This window comes from Nymphaea colorata, chromosome 3, assembly GCF_008831285.2.
Source record: "Nymphaea colorata isolate Beijing-Zhang1983 chromosome 3, ASM883128v2, whole genome shotgun sequence".
Classification (NCBI taxonomy): domain Eukaryota; kingdom Viridiplantae; phylum Streptophyta; class Magnoliopsida; order Nymphaeales; family Nymphaeaceae; genus Nymphaea; species Nymphaea colorata.
In genome coordinates, this window is record NC_045140.1 from 25474163 (window position 1) to 25494278 (window position 20116).

At 37.9% G+C, this 20116-nt stretch overlaps 2 protein-coding genes across 3 annotated transcripts; one reads left to right on the forward strand and one right to left on the reverse strand.

The window, feature by feature from the left end:
* Window positions 1-7544: 7544 nt before the first annotated feature.
* On the forward strand, window positions 7545-14619 carry LOC116250054 (ATP-dependent (S)-NAD(P)H-hydrate dehydratase). 2 transcript variants are annotated; one of them, XM_031623396.2, is made up of 12 exons: window positions 7545-7676; window positions 8735-9011; window positions 9252-9328; window positions 9543-9652; window positions 9741-9855; window positions 11525-11587; window positions 11720-11883; window positions 12010-12068; window positions 12442-12508; window positions 14002-14064; window positions 14168-14299; window positions 14377-14619. In XM_031623396.2, exons 2-12 carry the CDS (start codon window positions 8750-8752, stop codon window positions 14402-14404), a joined length of 1140 nt encoding a protein of 379 aa, XP_031479256.1. In that variant the 5' UTR covers window positions 7545-7676; window positions 8735-8749; the 3' UTR covers window positions 14405-14619. The 2 variants fall into 2 exon arrangements, with proteins under 2 accessions (XP_031479256.1, XP_031479257.1); XM_031623397.2 differs by lacking the exon at window positions 7545-7676 and adding an exon at window positions 7684-7829.
* A 1126-nt stretch (window positions 14620-15745) lies between these two features.
* LOC116250056 (adenine phosphoribosyltransferase 1-like) lies at window positions 15746-19517 on the reverse strand. Its single transcript, XM_031623399.2, has 6 exons — window positions 19326-19517; window positions 18662-18772; window positions 17352-17444; window positions 16770-16919; window positions 16407-16465; window positions 15746-15965 (listed from the first exon to the last, which is right to left on the reverse strand). Exons 1-6 carry the CDS (start codon window positions 19507-19509, stop codon window positions 15915-15917), a joined length of 648 nt encoding a protein of 215 aa, XP_031479259.1. The 5' UTR covers window positions 19510-19517; the 3' UTR covers window positions 15746-15914.
* Window positions 19518-20116: the final 599 nt, after the last annotated feature.

Sequence of the window (20116 nt, forward strand, 5' to 3'; positions counted from 1 at the left end):
GTTGCTGGTCGGACTGTTCAAAAGATTGACAGAAATTTTCAAAGGCGGAACGTTGTTCATGGCCAGTTGTAAGTGATAACTTATTTTGCTACTGCAGCTGACACTACCCTTGATTTCCATGGTTCCATTTCCTACTCTTCTAAGAGCTTAGGGGACAAGTGGGCTCCTCTTTTTCCTTTTTCCTCTTTCAAAAACGAAGAACACGCCCTTGCTGGGAATAGATTCATGTCAACTTGAAATGCTGGATTTTCCTCAGAGAGAAATTTACAGTCCACAAAACAGTGGAAAGGAAACTAATCATTGATAAAACTTCTTCAGTTTGCTCTAAATCAAGCTGTTAAGTGTTATTGGTTTCTAACATGAAAGATCAAAAGACCGTAATTCTGCAGTAGTTCAAGTTATGGTTTCTTCTTCTTCTTCACATAAGTTATAGTTTTGTATGCCGTCTGACCACTGAAATGATCAAATAATGGTCTTAAAGTTGATCAAATAACGATGCTCCTGAGTATCTACTGTCTTTCATATTTCGTATATTGATGCAAGCAATAATGTGGTGGATGATTTTCACTTATCACGCAGAGAAAACTTGCTGGAAAAATTGATCTACACTAGTCTTTGCCCGCCATACAGAGTTATGTTTGTCCCCGCAACATCAAGCTCACGTGGGTGCCCTCGACTACCAGAGAAAAAACTCCTCCACTGCAGACATGACCACGATATTCCTGCACTTTGATGGTCTTAGCTCATCATTAGTATGAGGGGAAATTTTTCATGCTGAGAAATAAATCGACATATTTGTCGCTGACCAATATTTCTCTTTGAAAAAGCGCTTGTCTGTAGCCAAGATCAACCTCTCGCATCTTAGCTTCTTCATAAGCTTGAGCAGCGGCTCTTTCTGCAAATTGACTAGGCTTTCTTCGGTGATACTGTAGCTCCGAAGTTCCGGAGACCAAGTTATACTTGTCGCAAGAATTCATTCGCATTCAGTGGTCAGTAAAACAGACCACGATGGACGGTGAAAGTTCATCCGCTTAAGGTGGACTCCACTGGTGGCAGTTAAATAAGTCATTCCAATTGCCAACAGTTCAACTGAAAGTACCATATTCTTGTATAGCATCTCTGTCTACTTCTAGAAATCAATGTCATAAGATGTCAACCTGAAAAAGTAGTATAGTAACAGTAATGGAATGTCAACTAGCACTTGCTCAAAACGTCATCTTTGAATGCTTGGCACGTTTTGGCACTGCAATGCTGACCAGGGTTCATTGGCAAAAGCCTAACTCAGACTGGATTCACGCCTTCTTTGCGGTTCCATTTAAAAACCAGGGCAGAGTTGGTCAAATTTGACGGGTCTTGGCTGAATCTTCCATTTTGATCTTTAGGTGCTGATCTGTTTCTGCAATGCAGACACGAAGATGAACTGGCAGACATGGATATGCCCCATTTTGGTAGTTTATTCCCACTTCAGAAAAGGACTTGATCACTAGAAAATGTTAAAAACTGTTGAAGATCAGAAAAAGTGAATAAGGCAATAAAACAGTTGCCTCCACCTGTGGCAGAGAAAAGCCAACTGCTCGAAGTGACTTAATTAAGCTTGAATGACCAATTTTGCTGATCCTTGGTGATGTAAGCTTCATTTGGAAAACAAAACATGACTCCTTTGACCATTCTACTACAATAAGTTCTAGAATGTTCAAATATTTAAGCAGAAGATGCTCACAGACTGCATCCATCTAACTCATTACAGCATCTTAACAGTTGATCTCCTGAAATGAAAAACGAATTGCCTTTTAAGTTGATCAACTCTCAGGCAATCTAGAACTAAGTTGTCCCACCTTGTTCATGGTTCATTATCTACTTTCCGAGCGTTTGCTTTTTATTGATCATGACTCAAATAATATAAATCAAGCGTCCATTTAGTAAAAAGGGATCTTTTTTCATTTCTTGTATCAGGTATAAAATTGTCTGTCTGATTGATGCTCTTTGCAGTTTGCACCCTCTTTTGGTTTTCTAATTCAAGATTCTAAGGGATATATCTTGTTGATCTTTGTCTAGTTCTTATTCTCAGGAATTCCAGAGCACCAATTTCTTTATACAGAAATCCTAATCTTTGGGCTACGCAACTAAGAATTAAATTTCTGGGAAAATGTTCAATGCTCGATGGTGGTAGCCTTTCCCTTGAGATCGGTCATATTATTTACTATTCTAATGACGATATGATCTTCAACGCCAGAATTCAAAGGCTGACAATTTTCCTGCTCTAGCAGTGCCCATGGCTTGTCAACTCAACATGGAGAGCACCAAGCCAAGTCAATTCTACTAGAGAAATTGTAATTTTCAGTAATGACCTCCAGAAAGAAGGACTCTTTTTGTGAGAAATTTCTCGCTCATTTGTTTTTCTTTCTCTCAAAGGGACAAGTATGTAGAATATAGCAATGTGTCATGAGATAAAAATCACATTATTTTAGAAAAGTCAACATCTTTGTCAAAATTCTATAGTTCTTCTAAGAAATTCATGATAAAATCAATTTGTCTTTGACTATAATTTAAAAATCCATCACATTGGCTTTCTGCAATGATTGAGAATGAAATTTTACGAATCGACACTTCCTTTTATTTAATATACTTTCATTTCGTTTATGGCCATTTTTCGGAGCATAGGTAGATGAAAACCAACCAGATTTGGTGGAAACATGACCTGGCTTTACTTGATTTTCATGTGGTTGATGGTTTCAGCCTTTCTGGTTTTTCAAGTTGATTTTCGTGCTGCGAACTTTAGTGTCCCATAAGTTTCTTCGTACATGTAAAAGCCAAGCTGGGGAATGGGGATGATCAGCTATGGAGCTCGAAATATGAAGGTTCTGTCAATTCAGTTGTTTATGACTTTGTTTCTTGAAAGTATAACTTTCTTGAACAGAGTGCAGCAGAGAACAGGGCATAGACATCTTATCAAGAATGCTAGAGAATGAATTTTGTTTAAGTTTTCAGTTGGATTTTTCTGTTATCTTCTAACTTAATGGTGTTCTCGATGTCAAGTTCTATAAAACCATTTACTTTTGGTGTAGATGTCAATGGAATTAACTTGACGACTTATATATATATATATATTTATATATATATATGTGTGTGTATATATATATATGTATGTATGAAGTTTGCAGTTGAGAAGTAGTGGAACTATATATGAACAAGAGATATGAGATATGCAGACATACCAACTGCCATGGTATAACATCATGCTAACAAACTTCCAAATTGTTGTTTAAAATTACCCTCGGAGATGATAGTCAATCCATAAATTAATAGCCAAACATAATGTGTCGATAGGTTACCATGCATATTCGGAAGGTTAATTAAATCCATCCGAATTCTCTCCCTCGATTTCCACTTCTATCTCCGTTAAGAATTGCACGAGAAAGATCATGATAAACAGGGTACCGATATCAAGTAGGAGAACTCTAAGAGATGTTTCTGAACCTTACAAGAAAGTTGAGAATCTTGCAATAAACTTAGATATGATTATGGCATAAGAAAAAAGAAGGCCAAGAAATTGAAGCGGCTCGGTGCTCTTCATCCCACATCCACGAATTCTGTTTTTTTCTTCATTCATTTAAGGATGTACAATGAGTCGAGCCAATTCAGGCTGGACTCGAACTCACCCATGTAAGCTCGACTAGAGCTTGACTCGTTCAATAAACAATTAAACGAATCGAGCTCGAGCTCGAGTTAAAAATCGAGTCATGAATGAGTTGAGACCAAGTTACACGAGCTCGACTTGGCTAGTGTCTTCGTTTTTTGTTGATCTTGAGGGGTATATATCAGTATTTTTTATTAATTTTAATATTTTTTTTAGTTTTCATTTCAATTTAAAGAAAAAAAAAAATTATATGAATCAAGTGACACGAGCTTAAACAAGCCGAACTCGAGCTCGGACTCGGTTTACTCGACTTGAGCTCGAATCAAGCTCGAGCGGAGCAATATGTGACTAGAGCAGAGCTCAAGCTGACCGATTTGGAGCTCCGCTCGCTCAATGTACATTCGTGCATTTATTGCAGTTACATCTTCCGCGATTTATAGTCTTGTTACAGCAAGAGTTTCTAAATTTCTTACAGGGAACCATTATAGCTGTTTTCATCACAATGTGTTACAAATTTATCATGGCACATGTGCCGTGTGACGTACTCTCAATGTGGATTTGCTTAAATGATAAATACTGAATGCATGCTTTAAAATCTATCTGGATTAATTGAACCTTTGGCTATAGTACAGTCTTTAATGTGGATTCAACATGAAATATGGTTGGTGTTCCCTAAGCAGGATGATCAACGCACTTCCAAGTCTACATGAAAGAGCAGGAGAAAAATTCTCTTCTTCTGCACGCAGCAGAGAGAATCTTTTAAGCTTTGGATCGCGCAAGAACTTGTTTCTGTACCCTTATAAAACTGCAGGATGCGTGTTGGCTGTTGTGCAAAGAATATGTGGATTTCATTACGTGCACTTGTTTCCTATCATCAAGGACTTTGCAGAAGTTGGCAGCTCATAGTATGTGGCCGAATCTGCACTTTCTGTATATTAAACTGCTAACATTTCACAATATTTTGATTTAACTAGTGTATTCGTACAAATAGAGACAACAAACTTAACTAAAAGAAAATATTAAACTATTATATCCTTTAAAACATTGCTTTCGATTGGGTTGTCATTTCTATCATATGGCTCTAATTACTAATGTGATCATCAGTATCAACTTTGACATGACGAAGGACCTTGCAATTAAGGCGAACATGGTTTTAAATCATGCAAAGTCATCACTAATCATCTCATGCATTAATGCTAATATAGCATGCTAATGGTAGCTATTATAGTTCATTTCTTGACATACCAGGAATAATACCAGAAGACGAGAAACTGTTTACTCTCTTCCAGATGCCTAAGTGGACAACTCAGTTGGTGATTTTTATAAACTTCGGTTTGATCCCACGGAATCATTTTTCTCGGTGTCCGCATACTGTAGATGGAAATCCATTCCGAAATATGAAAATATGTTTAATCAGTCTTTTTACATCATCGACACCAATCTGCGAATTGTGAAATTAATATATTACAAAGTAGTCAAATGGCATTAAAAATCAAATAAATTATGTAGCGTCAGATGAAGACATGGGCATGTATGAGGCATTAAGTATCTACAGCACTAATTGCCATGATGCTCTTTGCTTCAAAAGTTTTGCTTTATTGATGCATTGTGATTCCGATCAAGAATCACCAGATTCTATCTAACCCAATAGTAGCAAGAGTAACAACTACCAAGATATTCTGTCAGATAATCTGATACTTCAAACAAAATAAAGATATTAAAAAACTGTATATTTTATGTCTTTTGTTAAGACATTTTATCATTGCTTAAGAGATTAAACAGCATCACAAACCAAATGTGGGCATGAGATCCGTGCAAGAGCTCCAACATAAGTATTAATTTGTTTGTCCCGGTCATTTGGTTGAACCTACGCCATTCAACGATCTGAAACTCTATACAAATGCAAATGATTAGTCTCAAGAGGTGTAGTGTCAAACGATCAGTAATGATACGACATTCGAGTAATGATACGACATTTGAGTTGAATGATGTATTATAAGTCTACCCACACATTCAAATAAGCCAAAACCTTTAAGATAATGCAGTTTTTGTTAAGCAAATATTTTAAAAAATGCATATGAGTATCATTACTGATCTCATGAATATATGATCTTTTCTTTCTTCTCCCTTTTTCTCCTTAAAACACCAATGTCTAACTAAAAATGTGAAAAAGTACCATAATCACCCCCCTCCTGAACAAATTAATGATAGTTAGTTTCATAGCCATGTTATTTTCTCACGATAGTGATAATTTTGGTTTTGTCTAAGCTTTCGGACGGTGTTGTCTTCAATTTAAGAAAAAAAAGGAGGAAAAGGACATCGGTGACATTATTTTTTTTAAGGTGAATAGTTCATGCCCATCACCCATGATTCATGGTGTTGAAGTCCGGACCTATTAGAGTCCAAAGAATGAACGCAATGAGTCGTGATAGCGACCACAAGATTTGAACCTCAGACTTTTTGAAAGTAAACCACTTTGCGGCTGGGTGCACTACAACCTCTCAGAATAATATATATATATATATATATATATATATATATATATATATATATATATATAAGTCAACAGATTTATGCGGAAAATTTTTTGGCAGTGAATTCTGATTGACTGCTGGCAAAAAATATTGCTCGGTGGGCAACATAGATGGGCCAGATCTCATATTATAACAGCAGACACGATGTCTACAGACAAAATGCATATATAATGCGAAAGAAACTTGGCGTGTTTCACGTACATAATAACAAACACAACAAGAACCCTACTCTGAAATTAAGTTCCATCCCTTATAGGTCGAATTGTTAAAGAGCACGTTGAGTTCCGAGTCAACTCCATGCATTCTCTAGCTAGAATCGAGGGGGTTGGTGACAGATCATGGGAAGCATCGCAATCCATATTACGTACGTCTACAGTATCCCGTACGTATCTTTCTCGGATCCTGATTGGTAGTAATATCATTGACATAATTATATACACAATGATATTGCCACGCCGAATCGCTATGGGAATCGACGCTATGTGGAGTAAAAAATTTCAACCAAGATAAAATCAAAGGTTTGGGATGATCTCAGTTACGAATTTGTGATTAAAATGCGACTCTTACTTTCAAAAGTTTATTAAGTTTGTGATGAATCTTTTAAAAAAAGCTTATAAAAAGGGCTATTAAGTGGTTGGTTGTTTTGGCTGAAAGTCTTTTTGAAGTTAAAACTAAATTTGTTAGAAGGCAAGTTGGGATCTGTTGGACCGTATGGTCAGGTCGGATCATTGCACAGAAAGGTATGCAAAGTTACATATGCATCTAACAGGAAAATTTTCTATGAAAATGGCAGCGATCCACTTGTATTTTGGTTCATGCACGCAAGAAATTCTCTAGAGAAGAAGCTCATTATCGTTTTAGATTGTATAAAGTGAGGTGCAAGTTGGGATGTGTTTGAGTATAACCTAGACGTTTACAACATCTAAACAAGAAAAGGAGAAAGAATATCATTTGTTCTGACTACACAACGGTACTAGCTAGAAAGTGATGTTTTCGGAAGATTAAAGAACATTACAAAAAACATGAAAAATGATTATGATAGCTCAAACCTTTTTCTTGTTAGCAGGAGTTCAAAAATCTAATTATGTAAATGTAAGTAAGTGATGTAATTTTCTACTTGATCCTACATGGAACTGGATTAGATGTAATTTGAAGATTACTAATATATCGGCGTTTGAATGTACATTATATTTGCTACATTTTGAGAATGTTTAATTTAAATGAATCATTTAATTGAGGAACATTTTTCTTAACATATTAATACAAATTGTTATGCAGGTTTATAAAGTTAAGGTTAAAATGTAGCTCGTAAAAGAAATTTCTTGGATACCGCGCGAAAAGAAAAAATAAAAATCAGGTGGCACGAACAGAAATAACAAATTGGATCTGAGAAAATCTTGATCCGGTCCATTTAACATCTCATCTTTCTCCATCTTTGAGGAACGATCCAAGATTGAAGCGGTTTCTCGAGAATTGCTTCGGCCCTGGAGGAATTAGTGAATGAGGTAAGACTGTCGTCTCGATCATCCCATTTGTTTCTTTATCGTTCTTGTTGTTATTCGTTTGGTGTAACGCTTGATCGAAACGAGGAAGGAGAAGGGGAGTTTGCGAGTTTCTCTCAAGAGGATGGATGAATTTGTAGAGATGGTGGCTAAGATGTTCGTTCTCCGTTATTTTTATTTTTATTTTATTTTTTTTTGTGTGGATTGTTGTTCAGATTCGGCCGATTCATTTTCTAGACTTATAATTTTATTATATGATTCTGATGAATCGACTGTTCTGGGCTTATTGCTCATAGAGCAATGCGAGAATCATGAATTGATGAAATTATTGGATGAAACCACTTGTCCAGGCAAGCAGCATAAGATGGGAAATTGCTTTATGCCTCATATTTCCATCCCTATATATATTGGACATAGAGTGGATTACATTTTTAGTTTTGGTATTTTCCACTTGCCTGGTTCAAAGGGTACTAAGATGCAATCTAGTGAGAAGATTAAAGCATGTTTTATTGGCTTGTGTTTCTCCGATTATCTTGAGATTTTGTGATTTTTTGTAAAAAGTGTGAACTCGAATTTAGGTTCTAGATCTTATCTAGCTCCAGAACTGCATTTGCATTACATTATCAAACATGAAATTGATAGGGCATGCCTGTAGTTGTCTTCTGAGTTTCATCTTGTATTGACCTGAAGAACATGCTATGTGGTTTCATTACAAGAGAAAAGGAAAAAGAAAATAGTAACTTGTTAGCTTCTTTTATCTTACTTGTTTTTTAGTACTTGTTTGGAAAAAGTGTCTTATTGGTTACTGTTAGAGCGTCCTTTAGTCAACCCCTATTAGACACGCTCAGGTGTTAGCTGCTGCTATCTTAAATGGTTTTTGGTATTGATTTGGAAACAAATACTTACTGGTGGTGTTTGGAGCATCCTTTAGTTAAGCCTGTACATTCTCTCACTGTGCAAAGTGTGCTTTTTTTTCTTTCTTTATTGAAGTGGAACTGTTACTAACTTTCAACATCTATGTCATGCATTTCTCTTAACACTCTGCTGTTGATGTCCTACAGCTTGAGTGATAGGTGATGCACAACTCTTTAAGAACATTGGGCCATGGCAGGAACGGTTCCTTTTCTATTTTAGAGAGCAAGGCCTCTTGCATGTTTGCGTCTGGTGCAATTTTGAGGAGGCAGCATTTTTTAGTAAGATCTCTGAGAGGATACAAAATCCAAAATTTCACTAAAACAATGGCCGAGATAAAATATTCAGTTGATGAGGCTGTTGCTGGAAAAATCCTACGAACAATAACTCCTGATCTTGATCCTGGCAGATATAAGGGCCAGGCAGGTAAGCACACCCATTTGTTGCTCTTCTCTTGTTTACAACTATCACTTGTCTGCTTAAAACCAGGAGAGTAGCTTTTGAAGGTTTCTTATCGTTTCCAGGCCTAACAATCTTTTTTCAATTCCATGATGTTGATATGAAGCTTTGTTGATTTGGTCACTCATTTTCTTCACCTAGATAAGGATGGAACCTGCACATTTACAATGGTTTTCTGAACTCCTCTAAGCAATGGACCTTCTGCAGGGAAGATTGCAGTTATAGGTGGTTGCCGTGAATATACAGGTGCACCATACTTTGCAGCAATATCTGCCTTGAAAATAGTGAGTACATTGATGAACTCTTTTTTGGACATTTTTTAGTTTAGCAACCCTGTAGGTATGAATGTCTGTCTAGCTATAGATAGTTGTCACAAGCTCTTGCCCATTTAAAGGGCAAATATCAATGCCTGTTTAGCTGTAGAAAAATGTGGTTACAAACTTTTTCTATTTAAAGTTTCAAATTTAGAAATTGATTTTTTTAATTTCTTTGAGACAGGGTGCTGATTTATCTCATGTCTTTTGTACAAAAGATGCTGCACCAGTTATAAAGAGCTATAGCCCTGAGCTTATTGTCCATCCTGTGCTTGAAGAATCTTATAGTGTAAGGTCTGTTTAAGCCTCATGCCTTTTGGTTCTCCTGGTTGGCTTTCTGGAGCATTCTGTGGAAAATTGATGGTCTAAATCTATTGTTCAGGGATGATGAAAGGGGACTTACATCCAAGAAAGTTCTTGCAGAAGTTGCGAAATGGATGGCTAGATTTGATTGCCTCGTTGTTGGACCTGGCCTTGGAAGGGATCCGTTTCTTATGGTTGTCATCTTAATTTTTTACTAATTAATTATGGTCTTGAATCCTTGTGGAGAAAAAGGAAAAAGTGTTGCAATCACATGTTCAATCACATCACTAACTTGTAGTTCCAGAAAACCATATGGAAAATATGGTGGCCTTGGGGTGTGAAGAAAACTATGTAGATTCATAAAAATCTTTGTCCCAAATGTTCTGCATCAGTCATGGTCAATAATTTGTTCACAGAGGGTGATTTCTCGGACCCATTTCTTGGGTACAAGTTCCATTTTATTTTCTGTGGAATTGCTGAACCACCACTACCCTGGGAGAAGCCAGATGAGGCAGAAACTCCAAGTATGTTTTGAAGCTCGGCATTTCTAGAGTGGGACACATGGATCAATATGATGATCGGTTTAGGTAGAGGGTCTAGCCTATTCTGTTGGAACTGTAGGGATTAGAACATGACGTACAGGTCAACATTGAAGTAAGTTTTGGGCCTTTGACCTATAGAGGTGATGTGCTTGTGCTTGCCCAGAAAAGGGGTCTTGTAGAAGTTCTTAGGCACATCCAATTGGAACTAGCAGTAAAATCCTGAGGCTCAAAGAAATTCAGGTTCAGGCTGGTCAGACATCTGATGTTGTATCTGAAGCTTGGTCCGTATTGCGAGCTTGAGTATTGAAGTCTACCTTATTTTGGAAGACTTTGATCATACAGATTTTTGTCCTTTCTGGTCCCCTATTGGGATCTCTAAATTAGGTGGGACCCCCAAATTGAAATTTCTTTTCTTTAATATCCTTTGTTAATATGCCTAGCCTTTTTAGATTCTCCTAGGGTGCCACAAATGTAGCCTGAGTTAATTGTCTTCGATTGGGCTATTGCTGCAGGAGCAGCTAAATTTTTTTCTCTATAATACTAAGACGTGACAAAATATAGGTGCTTCTGGGTCATGTTATGGTCAGGATCAAAGGACCTTGTATGTAAGGCTGTTAATGAGGCTCTTGTACCAATTACTACTAAAATGCCAGAGGTAAATCACGGAAGTTCTGGCCGAAACATGATTTACATCAACCCAAGACAATGTTAGTAGTACATCAAGTTAGAATGGTATGTGCTTTTGCTTGATACCCAACCCTACCCAGATGAGTCAAGTTTTAATGTGTTTTTAATATAAATGTTCTGTACTAAAATTATATGGGTCCATTTTGGGATTAGTTTTTTACGCTATTGGTATTAGGTACCTCAACCTGGCTAGCTTTTATATTATGTATGGATAAAGGTTTTCATTATGTGTGGATACACGTAAACCAGTCTTGTACAGCTCAAACTGTTGATAGGCCTGCTTCTACGTCTTTGGTACTGCAGAAGAATGTAAGGATGAGATAGTGAACACAATTGTTGACATTGTTAGGATTGAAACATAGTGGGCTCAATCAAAAGAAAAATCATAGGCTAATTGCAGGATTCAGATGTTAGTATTTCTTGGAAATGCAAGTCTCAGTCCATCCACATAAGAAAATAGGCTAGGTATCTGTGGCAGATTGAATAGCAAGATCTTTCTTGCAGCTTGTTCTTTCCATTACTTTACATTTTATGCACCTATGACTCCTATATAGCTGAAAAGTTATACTTTGAATAGCATCTTGTGCACCAATGACTCCACTATAAATGAAAGGTTATTCATTCTAACTTTCAGGAGTGCGTGAGTGAGATTATTACAGCGGCTCGACATTCAAAAATTCCAATTGTAGTTGATGGGGTATGCCGTCCGACTGAACCTTGGGTGTTTTAGTTGCAATCTTGAGGAAGATGTGCTCTCCCTCTCTCTCCTCCACCCACCCCTCCACCCACCCCAACCAAACTAATGTTTCAGCTGATGTTTGCCATATAGGATGGTTTGTTTCTTGTCACAAGCAATCTTGAACTGATACAAGGGTACCCTTTGGCTGTTCTAACTCCAAATGTGAATGAGTACAAGCGTCTTGTGGAGAAGGTTTTTGGAGGTGAAGTCAACTGCAAAGATGGGCTCGACCAGTTACAGTCAATTGCTCAAAGGTACCTTTTCTTGTTGTCCTAATTTAGATTAGACATCATTTAACTTTGTTGTTATTAAAGTTTTCAAGTTTCTATTGTCTACTTAGGAAATTAACATCTCTTACAATGTGCAATGGTGCCTTTAAGGATTGGAGTGACGATTCTGCAGAAGGGAAACTCTGATATCATCAGTGATGGCAAATCAGGTACGTGATCTATATTGGATGTAAAAGTTTCTATATGGAGCTTTAGCTTCACTTGCAAAATAAATGAGAGGGAATTGTTTTGTGTAATTAATTCCACTTTTCATCAAATCAAAATTGAATACTTTCACTAACGGTCCTTTCCAGTTAAGAAAGAAATGCTGTTTTTCCTTCTTTGTAATTTGAGGGTCATTGTTCAGTGCAATGGCAAAATGCTTTCGCTTTCAGCTTAGAGATGCATCTTGAGAGGTGCCCACTTGCACAATGTTGTTTGGGGTTGAACCTTGTGACCTCTAACAATGCCAAGTAGACCACATTGTGTGTGGTCTATCTGATATTTCCAACCTTCTGTGACTCTACCAGATTCTTTCTGCAGTTACGTTGGTGAACATTTTTGGATCTCCACGGCGTTGTGGTGGCCAGGGTGATATTCTGTCTGGAAGGTTGGTTTCTGTTCAGCCTTTGTCTTCTTATTTTTCTTCTACAAGATGATAATTTCTGCTTCAGTTTATTATGCCATATGATGTAATGGTAACCGTCTAATTTTATCATATATGTAGTAAGTTATTTTTTGGAAGCACTTTACTCATATCACATACAAATATGTCTACAGTCCTCAGACATATAATTTAGTCCCTTTGAAGTCATGCTCCAGCAGTCATCGTTTCATAGTTTGGATGTTTTCTGTGAAATTCCATTATCATACTGATTTGACTCCTTGATGATGTATAATAAGTACTTACGAATACTGAAAAGTGAAATCCCATTTTTAACCTCCTGATTAGGGGTAAATAAACCAATCAGGTGTTGTTTGCTCTTTGTTTTTTAGGGACGTAAAACCTGTTCATGAGGGGTTCAACACACTGTCAATGAGCCTAGCACAAGAGGGGTTCATTTTTTAACAATGTTCAGTTTCTTATTGCTTTGAGAATTTGGAAATACGTCATGTTATATATTAATCTATCCCTCGTGAACCATGCTCAGTTTGTGATAAATATTCTTTTGCAGTTAGCATCTAGCTCCATGCATTACACCTCTCCTGCACATCATGCTCATGCTTGCTAGTTCATTTACCACTTTACCATTTTCTAATAGGATATTGGTTGGACATGTTTGAACATTCTGTTTTCTTCTTTCCTCTTATTTATTTTTTTGCTACGGGCAGCCCCTGATCTTTAATAGGAGAAATGTGAAAATCAGAATGGCAGAAGAAAAAATTAACAAAGAAAAAGCTGCAAACGTCAGAAAACTATCCCTTTGGTGTAATCAAATTAAGATATTCAGATGTTCCCTTTGAACTGGTTCCATGACCGGGGCACAAATTTTTAAATCCAGGGTTGGAATCTCAGATTCCTAACACTATTGTTTGAATAGAAGGGAAGGAAAGGGTACTAAGAGTTCTACTGGCCAACAGAGAAGCAGTTGTTTTCTCGAAGTCATTGCAGGAGCTTTTTCTTGATAAGATTTGCCCTACTCGATAGGATGGAAAGGAAGGGAAAATGAAAAGGCAAAGAAAATAGAGGGAGAGTTTAATGCTGGAGGGGAAAGAAAGGGAGGATTAATGAGGGTAAACTTGTGTTTTTTTTAAAAGACATTCTTTTCCCTTCCAATCTTCTCATTTCTAGAGGTACGCAGTTTTGCCCTTGCTTTTTCTTCCTCTCCTTTCCTTTCTTTCTTATCCAAACACAGTTCTGTTTATTCCAACCTTACTTTATGATAAAATAGAGGTTATCCAGGGTGCCCATGTTTTGTGTTTGCGTGACCCCTTAAAGTACACATTGAAAATGAAGCTGATCTCACCCTAAGGAGAAAAATTTCCCCCATGAGGTATGCCCTTAAGACTACAAAAGGGTGATGTTATCAAAATGGACGCTGAGCTGCTGTCTTCCTGGATGTTTCCGTCCTTTTATGTTGACAGAAATTTCTACTGGTGCAGTGTCGCAGTTTTCTCATCTTGGGCAAGACAAGTGCTTGAAACTCAGAAGGAACCAGATGACAGGTGAAGTTTCTTACTCAATTTCCATTTCCTGTTTGTACTTAGTCTTCTGATAATGAAGCTTTATTTCTCATTTTTCACCTCTTATTTGGTCTGGTGATTGAAGTATTCCAATGAATCCAATGGTGCTGGGAAGCATTTCTGGTTCTGTTTTGCTGAGAAAAGCAGCATCAGTTGCTTTTGGTAAGAAGAAGCGATCGACTCTCACAACAGACATCATCGAATGTCTAGGAGAAAGGTTTGTGCTGACATTTGTCAAAGTTCCATATATTTTTCATGTTGCCCCGAAGCTCATGCTTTATGTCGTGTCCCCAGTTTGGAGCATCTGTGCCCGGTCTCCTGAAGCTGTTGGGTTGTACTATACAGGTTTCTTGTATTCATGTTCATGCCATCAGCATTTCTAGTTTTCTGTTTAAGCGTTGTTGGCAATTGATCTCTTGTAGTAACCTAGTCAGTTGAAGAGTACGATTGCCAGATTTAGGGCCTTTGTCTTTAATGTTTGTTGTTCTGCGGTCAACACTTGAGAATAAGAACAGAAAGGTATAATAATTTTTTTAATCTCTCTCTCTCTCTCTCTCTCTCTCTCTCTCTCTCTGTTTCTTCATTGGCAAGATGGGGTTAAGCACATACAGACCAGGCTTACGTGAATACTTATAGGTTAGATGAACGAGGGAAGCAATCAAGAGGCTTATCTTTCCAAATTCTGGTTCCAGTCGTCAAAACCAAGGCCTACAAGTTTCTCTGGAATGTTATTCTGACTTCTTTTTACTTCTCATTTTACTCTGCGAAACCAAGCTAAAAGATCCACAATCTCTTTCCTTGGGGAACTGCGAATGCCAATCCTCCAATAGTATTAACCTCTTAGCCCGGTGGATGAAATTCCTAGATTAGAAGCTGGAAATTTTTTTACTTGATGCAAGACTTTTGAATCCGCTTGTATCATAACCCAAAGCTAGGTCTGCCTTTTGGGGTTCGGGAGGACTAGAACTAGAAGGGTTTTCCGTCATTGTTCTCATAAAAGTTTACGACGGGTTGTCCTCTCTAGGAAAAGCAAAACAAAACCAATCTTGAAGTCTTTTGGCCCAGTGGATGAAACTCCCAAATATACAAAGGAAATTGTCAAAGCGATGAAGGATTTTTGAGTGTTGATTTGACGCATAAACCAAAGGATTTTTGCAGTTTTATACCATCAATCAAATGGGAAGAACCCATTCAACAGAATTCCTGTGTAACGAACCGGAGCTTTCCATGGTAGACTTGGTATTACGCAGTATTTTGTGTTCATTCCCACTAGCTACGCAGTTCTCACTGGAAAATATTGGAGAACAATAAAGAGACGGTTGCTTTTTAAAAGTCCAGCAACTGACTGCAATATTCGGGTTATTTAGCCGTAAGACCTGCCTCTTTTAGTTGTACTATATCAAACATGAGCTTTTCTGTAGTACAGAAGACTTCCGCACATGACAGATACGATGTGTCCCCACCATCATCTTAGAACTATGTTATCATTTGGAAGTTGAGGTGCGGTAATTTTATTGCCTGAAAAATGGCCTGCAAAACTTCTTGCTCCACGTACTACTTAATTTCTTATGCATTGATACAGGGCCTTTCAAAACCATTTGCAAGAGAGAGGAGAGAGACTGGCTCTGTGGAAGTCATAATTCAAAAACAGCCTAAACAGATATGAGATATGCAAAATGATAGATTATTGGTTGTAGATTCCGATACATGAAATATAGCTGGAAAAATCATATCCCCAATCTCTGGAGATTAATATCTTAAGAGGAATGATGTAAACCCTGGAACTTGTCCTTACATAACAACGAATTATTGCTTCCAGCATCCACAAATTATTATGCTTCTACTAGAATGAAGAGTGGCTTGCCTTCTAACCTTTCCCTTCCCTGCAGCAGGTGAAAAAACATGATACTGCACCCATTAGGAAGATGTTGAAAAAGCTCCAATCTTCCTTCAAGACGGGGTTCAAAAACAAGTTCTTTGGCTACCTAGCAATGGCCAAGAGCTAATTTTTCACAGGTTGGTCTAAAGCAGTTGGTAGGCATGCAGGAATGGAAGGCTTAACTTTTAACAATTGGTTGTGGCGTAGAGTTAATAATTTAGTTTGTGGACTTTCAAATCACTAGATAATTTGGCTTTCATGAACTAGATTTTTTATGGGTTCTTTGAACATAGGCTCAAAACCAATTAGCTAAGGTTTATAAGCTCTACTTGCACAATTGGAGAAAGGAACATAAACCTAGATTGGCCAGCTTGTGAGCTGACCATTCGAAAAACTTTTAACTAAAGAGTAGAACAAGGGGAGAAAGAGAGAACCGGCCACACACCTTAAGCTCTGGCAGTTCTATAACACATGCACATTCAACCACCTTAGCACCAACACGTTCTGCAAGCACAACAGAAGATGTCAAATAGAATACACCTAATAAGAATGATAGACTGATAATTCAAAGAAAGTTGTATATATAACATTTCCACAAAGGTACTTTCTTCCTGCTTTCTTATGTAAATAATGGACAGACATGACACGGAGAAGCATATAATAGAAGCAAGCGAGTTCTGCAAGTAATCACCATGGTCCTCTTTAAAAGTAGCAAGTAGATGAAATCTGTCCATGCATTCTGGGCAAAGAAGAAAAGGCAAAAAATGTTTGACTGCAACGATTCAATTCAGGGTGCATGGAGTATTACCTAGTAACTTAATAGCTGCACACAGGGTCCCTCCAGTTGCAATAAGATCATCGATTACAATTGCACGTTCTCCAGCATGAACAGCTCCTACATGCATCTCCATTCGGTCTGTTCCATATTCCAAAGTATACTCCTCTGATATAACTTCACCTATTCCATAGTAACAAAGCATCATGAGAATAAATAGATCAAGGGGGCATTGTGCAAAAAAAGTTCTCCTAAAGCATCTACGAAAGTATATAATAAAAAATGCACTCAATAGTTGTAAAGGGCATTTTGATATCCATAAATACATAAGACCATTAATGAATATTATTTCGCATATCAACTTTTGTGAAATGGTCGCTAATAAATTAGGCAGAGATATGCCAATATCGTCTCACTGATTGTCCACATAGTATGACAGGAGAAACTTTTAAAGATGCACACACATCCGATGGCTCAACATAATAATCACTTTCTTATTTGCTAACAAGTACTTTATCCAGACATTGGCATACCCTTAGATGATCCAAGAGTGACACAGGTTCACTCACAGATTCTCAAGTGCATAACAGGAACAAATATATGGGAGAAGCGTACCTGGCAACTTCTTTGGTTTTCTCAAAGGAACAAACTTGGCACCTATAGCCAATGCAATAGGAGGGCCAAAAATGAAGCCTCTTGCTTCTACTCCTGCAATGGGTGAATCAAACATAAGGAAATCTACAAGCATCCCATACTCTTCTAAGAATGAATAATGATTGTTCACTACATGGTGTTTCTTGCTGCTGATAAATGGAAAAAAGAAAAGACAAGTAAAAGCTTGATCCATCATTAAGAAACACATTTAAGAATACACACAGAAAGGAGATACAACATTTAGATTACTACATTTTCAGGAAAAAAGTTTCATATAGCTTTTGTTATACTGAAAAGTCCTACATCACTTGAAGGAACGCTAGACCACTTTGCCTGACACAAAATGACAAAATGTTGTTGAGTAGGCTAAAAATATTTGTTGTGATGGAACCTAGGCATCATTTTGAAACTTCTAGACGTCTCTACGCGAAGATAATTGTTTACTCCAATAGTCGATACACTTTTTTGTACATTAGGAAATTGTAACCTATACACAAAATATTAATCAAGTGACAAATTGTGAAGTGCCATAATCACCAATTCCTTCAAAACATTGTTGTTATCATCCACATAATTTAATAGAGTTCCATTTCAGATTTGTACTCAAGCATTCTGTTCTGTCACATTCTCTTATCAGCAAGCAACAATTGTGTCATATTCTCCTAGGGCAGTACGGCTATGAACAGTGTAAGCTAGGTATGTAGGGGTCATAGAACACGTAGGGGTTATTATAAAAATTATGACGACAAGAGGGAAAGAGAATGAATGTATAATATGATGAGACATGGAGAAGACATCATTTTGCTACTTGTGAGAGCAAAGCGATTAATTTGTCCATATCTTACTTTCTAGTGGAGTGAGTTTGGCAAAAGTCAAAACATTTCCATATAAGAGATACACACGGAACTTCACAGAAACATACAGCATACAATATATTAGAATCCGAGCATCCTCACAAGTGCATCAATCATAATTTTTAAGTGAAAGTGCAACATTGAAGAACTGCAGGGCAGGATAAAAGTATAGGTTGTTCCTAGATAGAGTTGCAGGAGACGCACACCATCTGCAGATACTCGGTCACGCCTTCCCTAAGTAGAGTTTAACATATCACATAGTCCCCCTAAATTTGAAAGAGTTGACGCGCTTACACCACCATGAACATTAGTAAAGCAGAAGTAACCCACAGAAAGTCTTTTATGTTCTATGATTTCCATATATTTGATACGCCAACAAGAAATTACAAAACTTCGCGCACAGAATGATGAATATACCTGCCACGACTGAAATATTCTGATTCTTATATCTCTCAACAAACAAATCAATGGTATCCTTGAATGCCTGAGGGTCGAGCAGCAAAGTTGTTATATCTTGAAACTTGATCCCTATATTTTCAAAAGCAGCCGTGAACTAAGTGAATGGTTATAACAATGTCTTAAATGCAAATCATACAAAAGCAAAAGTTCAAATAGAAGTCGAAGTCCAATGCTAGCTACAAGAAGACCGACGGCAGTTAGTAGTAACGGTAATATCATTTTTAGATGTGAACTGAAGCCAAGAAAAGGGAAACAAAGCATTTACATTTACAAAGCGAATAAAAAACATAGAGATCATTTTAAAGCAAGATACATAGAAGAGTATCGGTTGAACCATTTATATTTCCAAAACATTAGACCATCTTCTGAGTGACGGTGGGATGTAAAATCTCAAGAAAAGGAAGCAAGACCATAGCGTGCATTTCAAATCGCCGAATTGAATGCAACCAAAACGAAAGCTCAGTTGGAAAAAAAATCCATCGATTTTAGCGCCAAATGGTACAAACCCACATGCTAAACAGAACCCAAGACCACAAATTTTGGCAAATAAGAAGTCCAGGGAAGAGATTAAGCAAGAAGCCGAGCATGAGAGTGAGAGAGAGAGAGAGAGAGAGAGAGAGACCTGGCTTGGGGAAATTCGGGATTACACGGATCGAGGTCGAGATCTTCTTGATGCGTTCGTCGCCACCCTCGATCGCCATCTCCTTCTGCAACTTCGGGATCCGAATGCCTGGGTCGAGTGACAGCGCCTGAAATTTAAGCCGTTGGCTATCGGGAGAACGCCGTCCTGCAGCGGCGCCTTGCATCCGTCCATCGACTCAAAGGACGGCTATAATACGAAGATACAGTAGTTAGCGGTTGGTGGGGCGCTTTGCCAATAATGCCTTCTGGTCGGCGGTATGTGCCAGAAAGCGCTGTACAGTCTTTCAAACCCGAACCAGCGTAACAGGTCGTCCATCGAGGGAGATGGACGGCTGAAAGACGAATGGTTGGTAACGATGGTGGGTGGGAATGGGCACCGAAAGTTTTGGCCCCTCTTCAGTTGACCGCCTAGTGGTTGGTGAGTGTCGGCCCTGCCCTCGTTCACAGAGAAACCATTGACGTGGGAGTTCGCCGGCCGTCCATCGCGGCGTCGGACGGCCGTGGCAGAGAGAGCTGGAGAAGATTATAAATAAATAAATAAAACGTAGCCAGCTAGTAGCGGAGCTGGGTTAGGCAGAACCTGTTAGGCGGTGTTTGATTCTGCAAAATTGTTTATTTTGTTCCAAGTAAAAGAGTCCGAATTTTCTTTCATATAAAAAAAATGGGGAAAAAAATCACTGGCTCAATGCACCTTCATATCTTTTGGTAGGAGTCTAACCAGCTGGAATTAGAATCTTTTACCAACTCTCACCTCCCAAACACCTGTTCCGA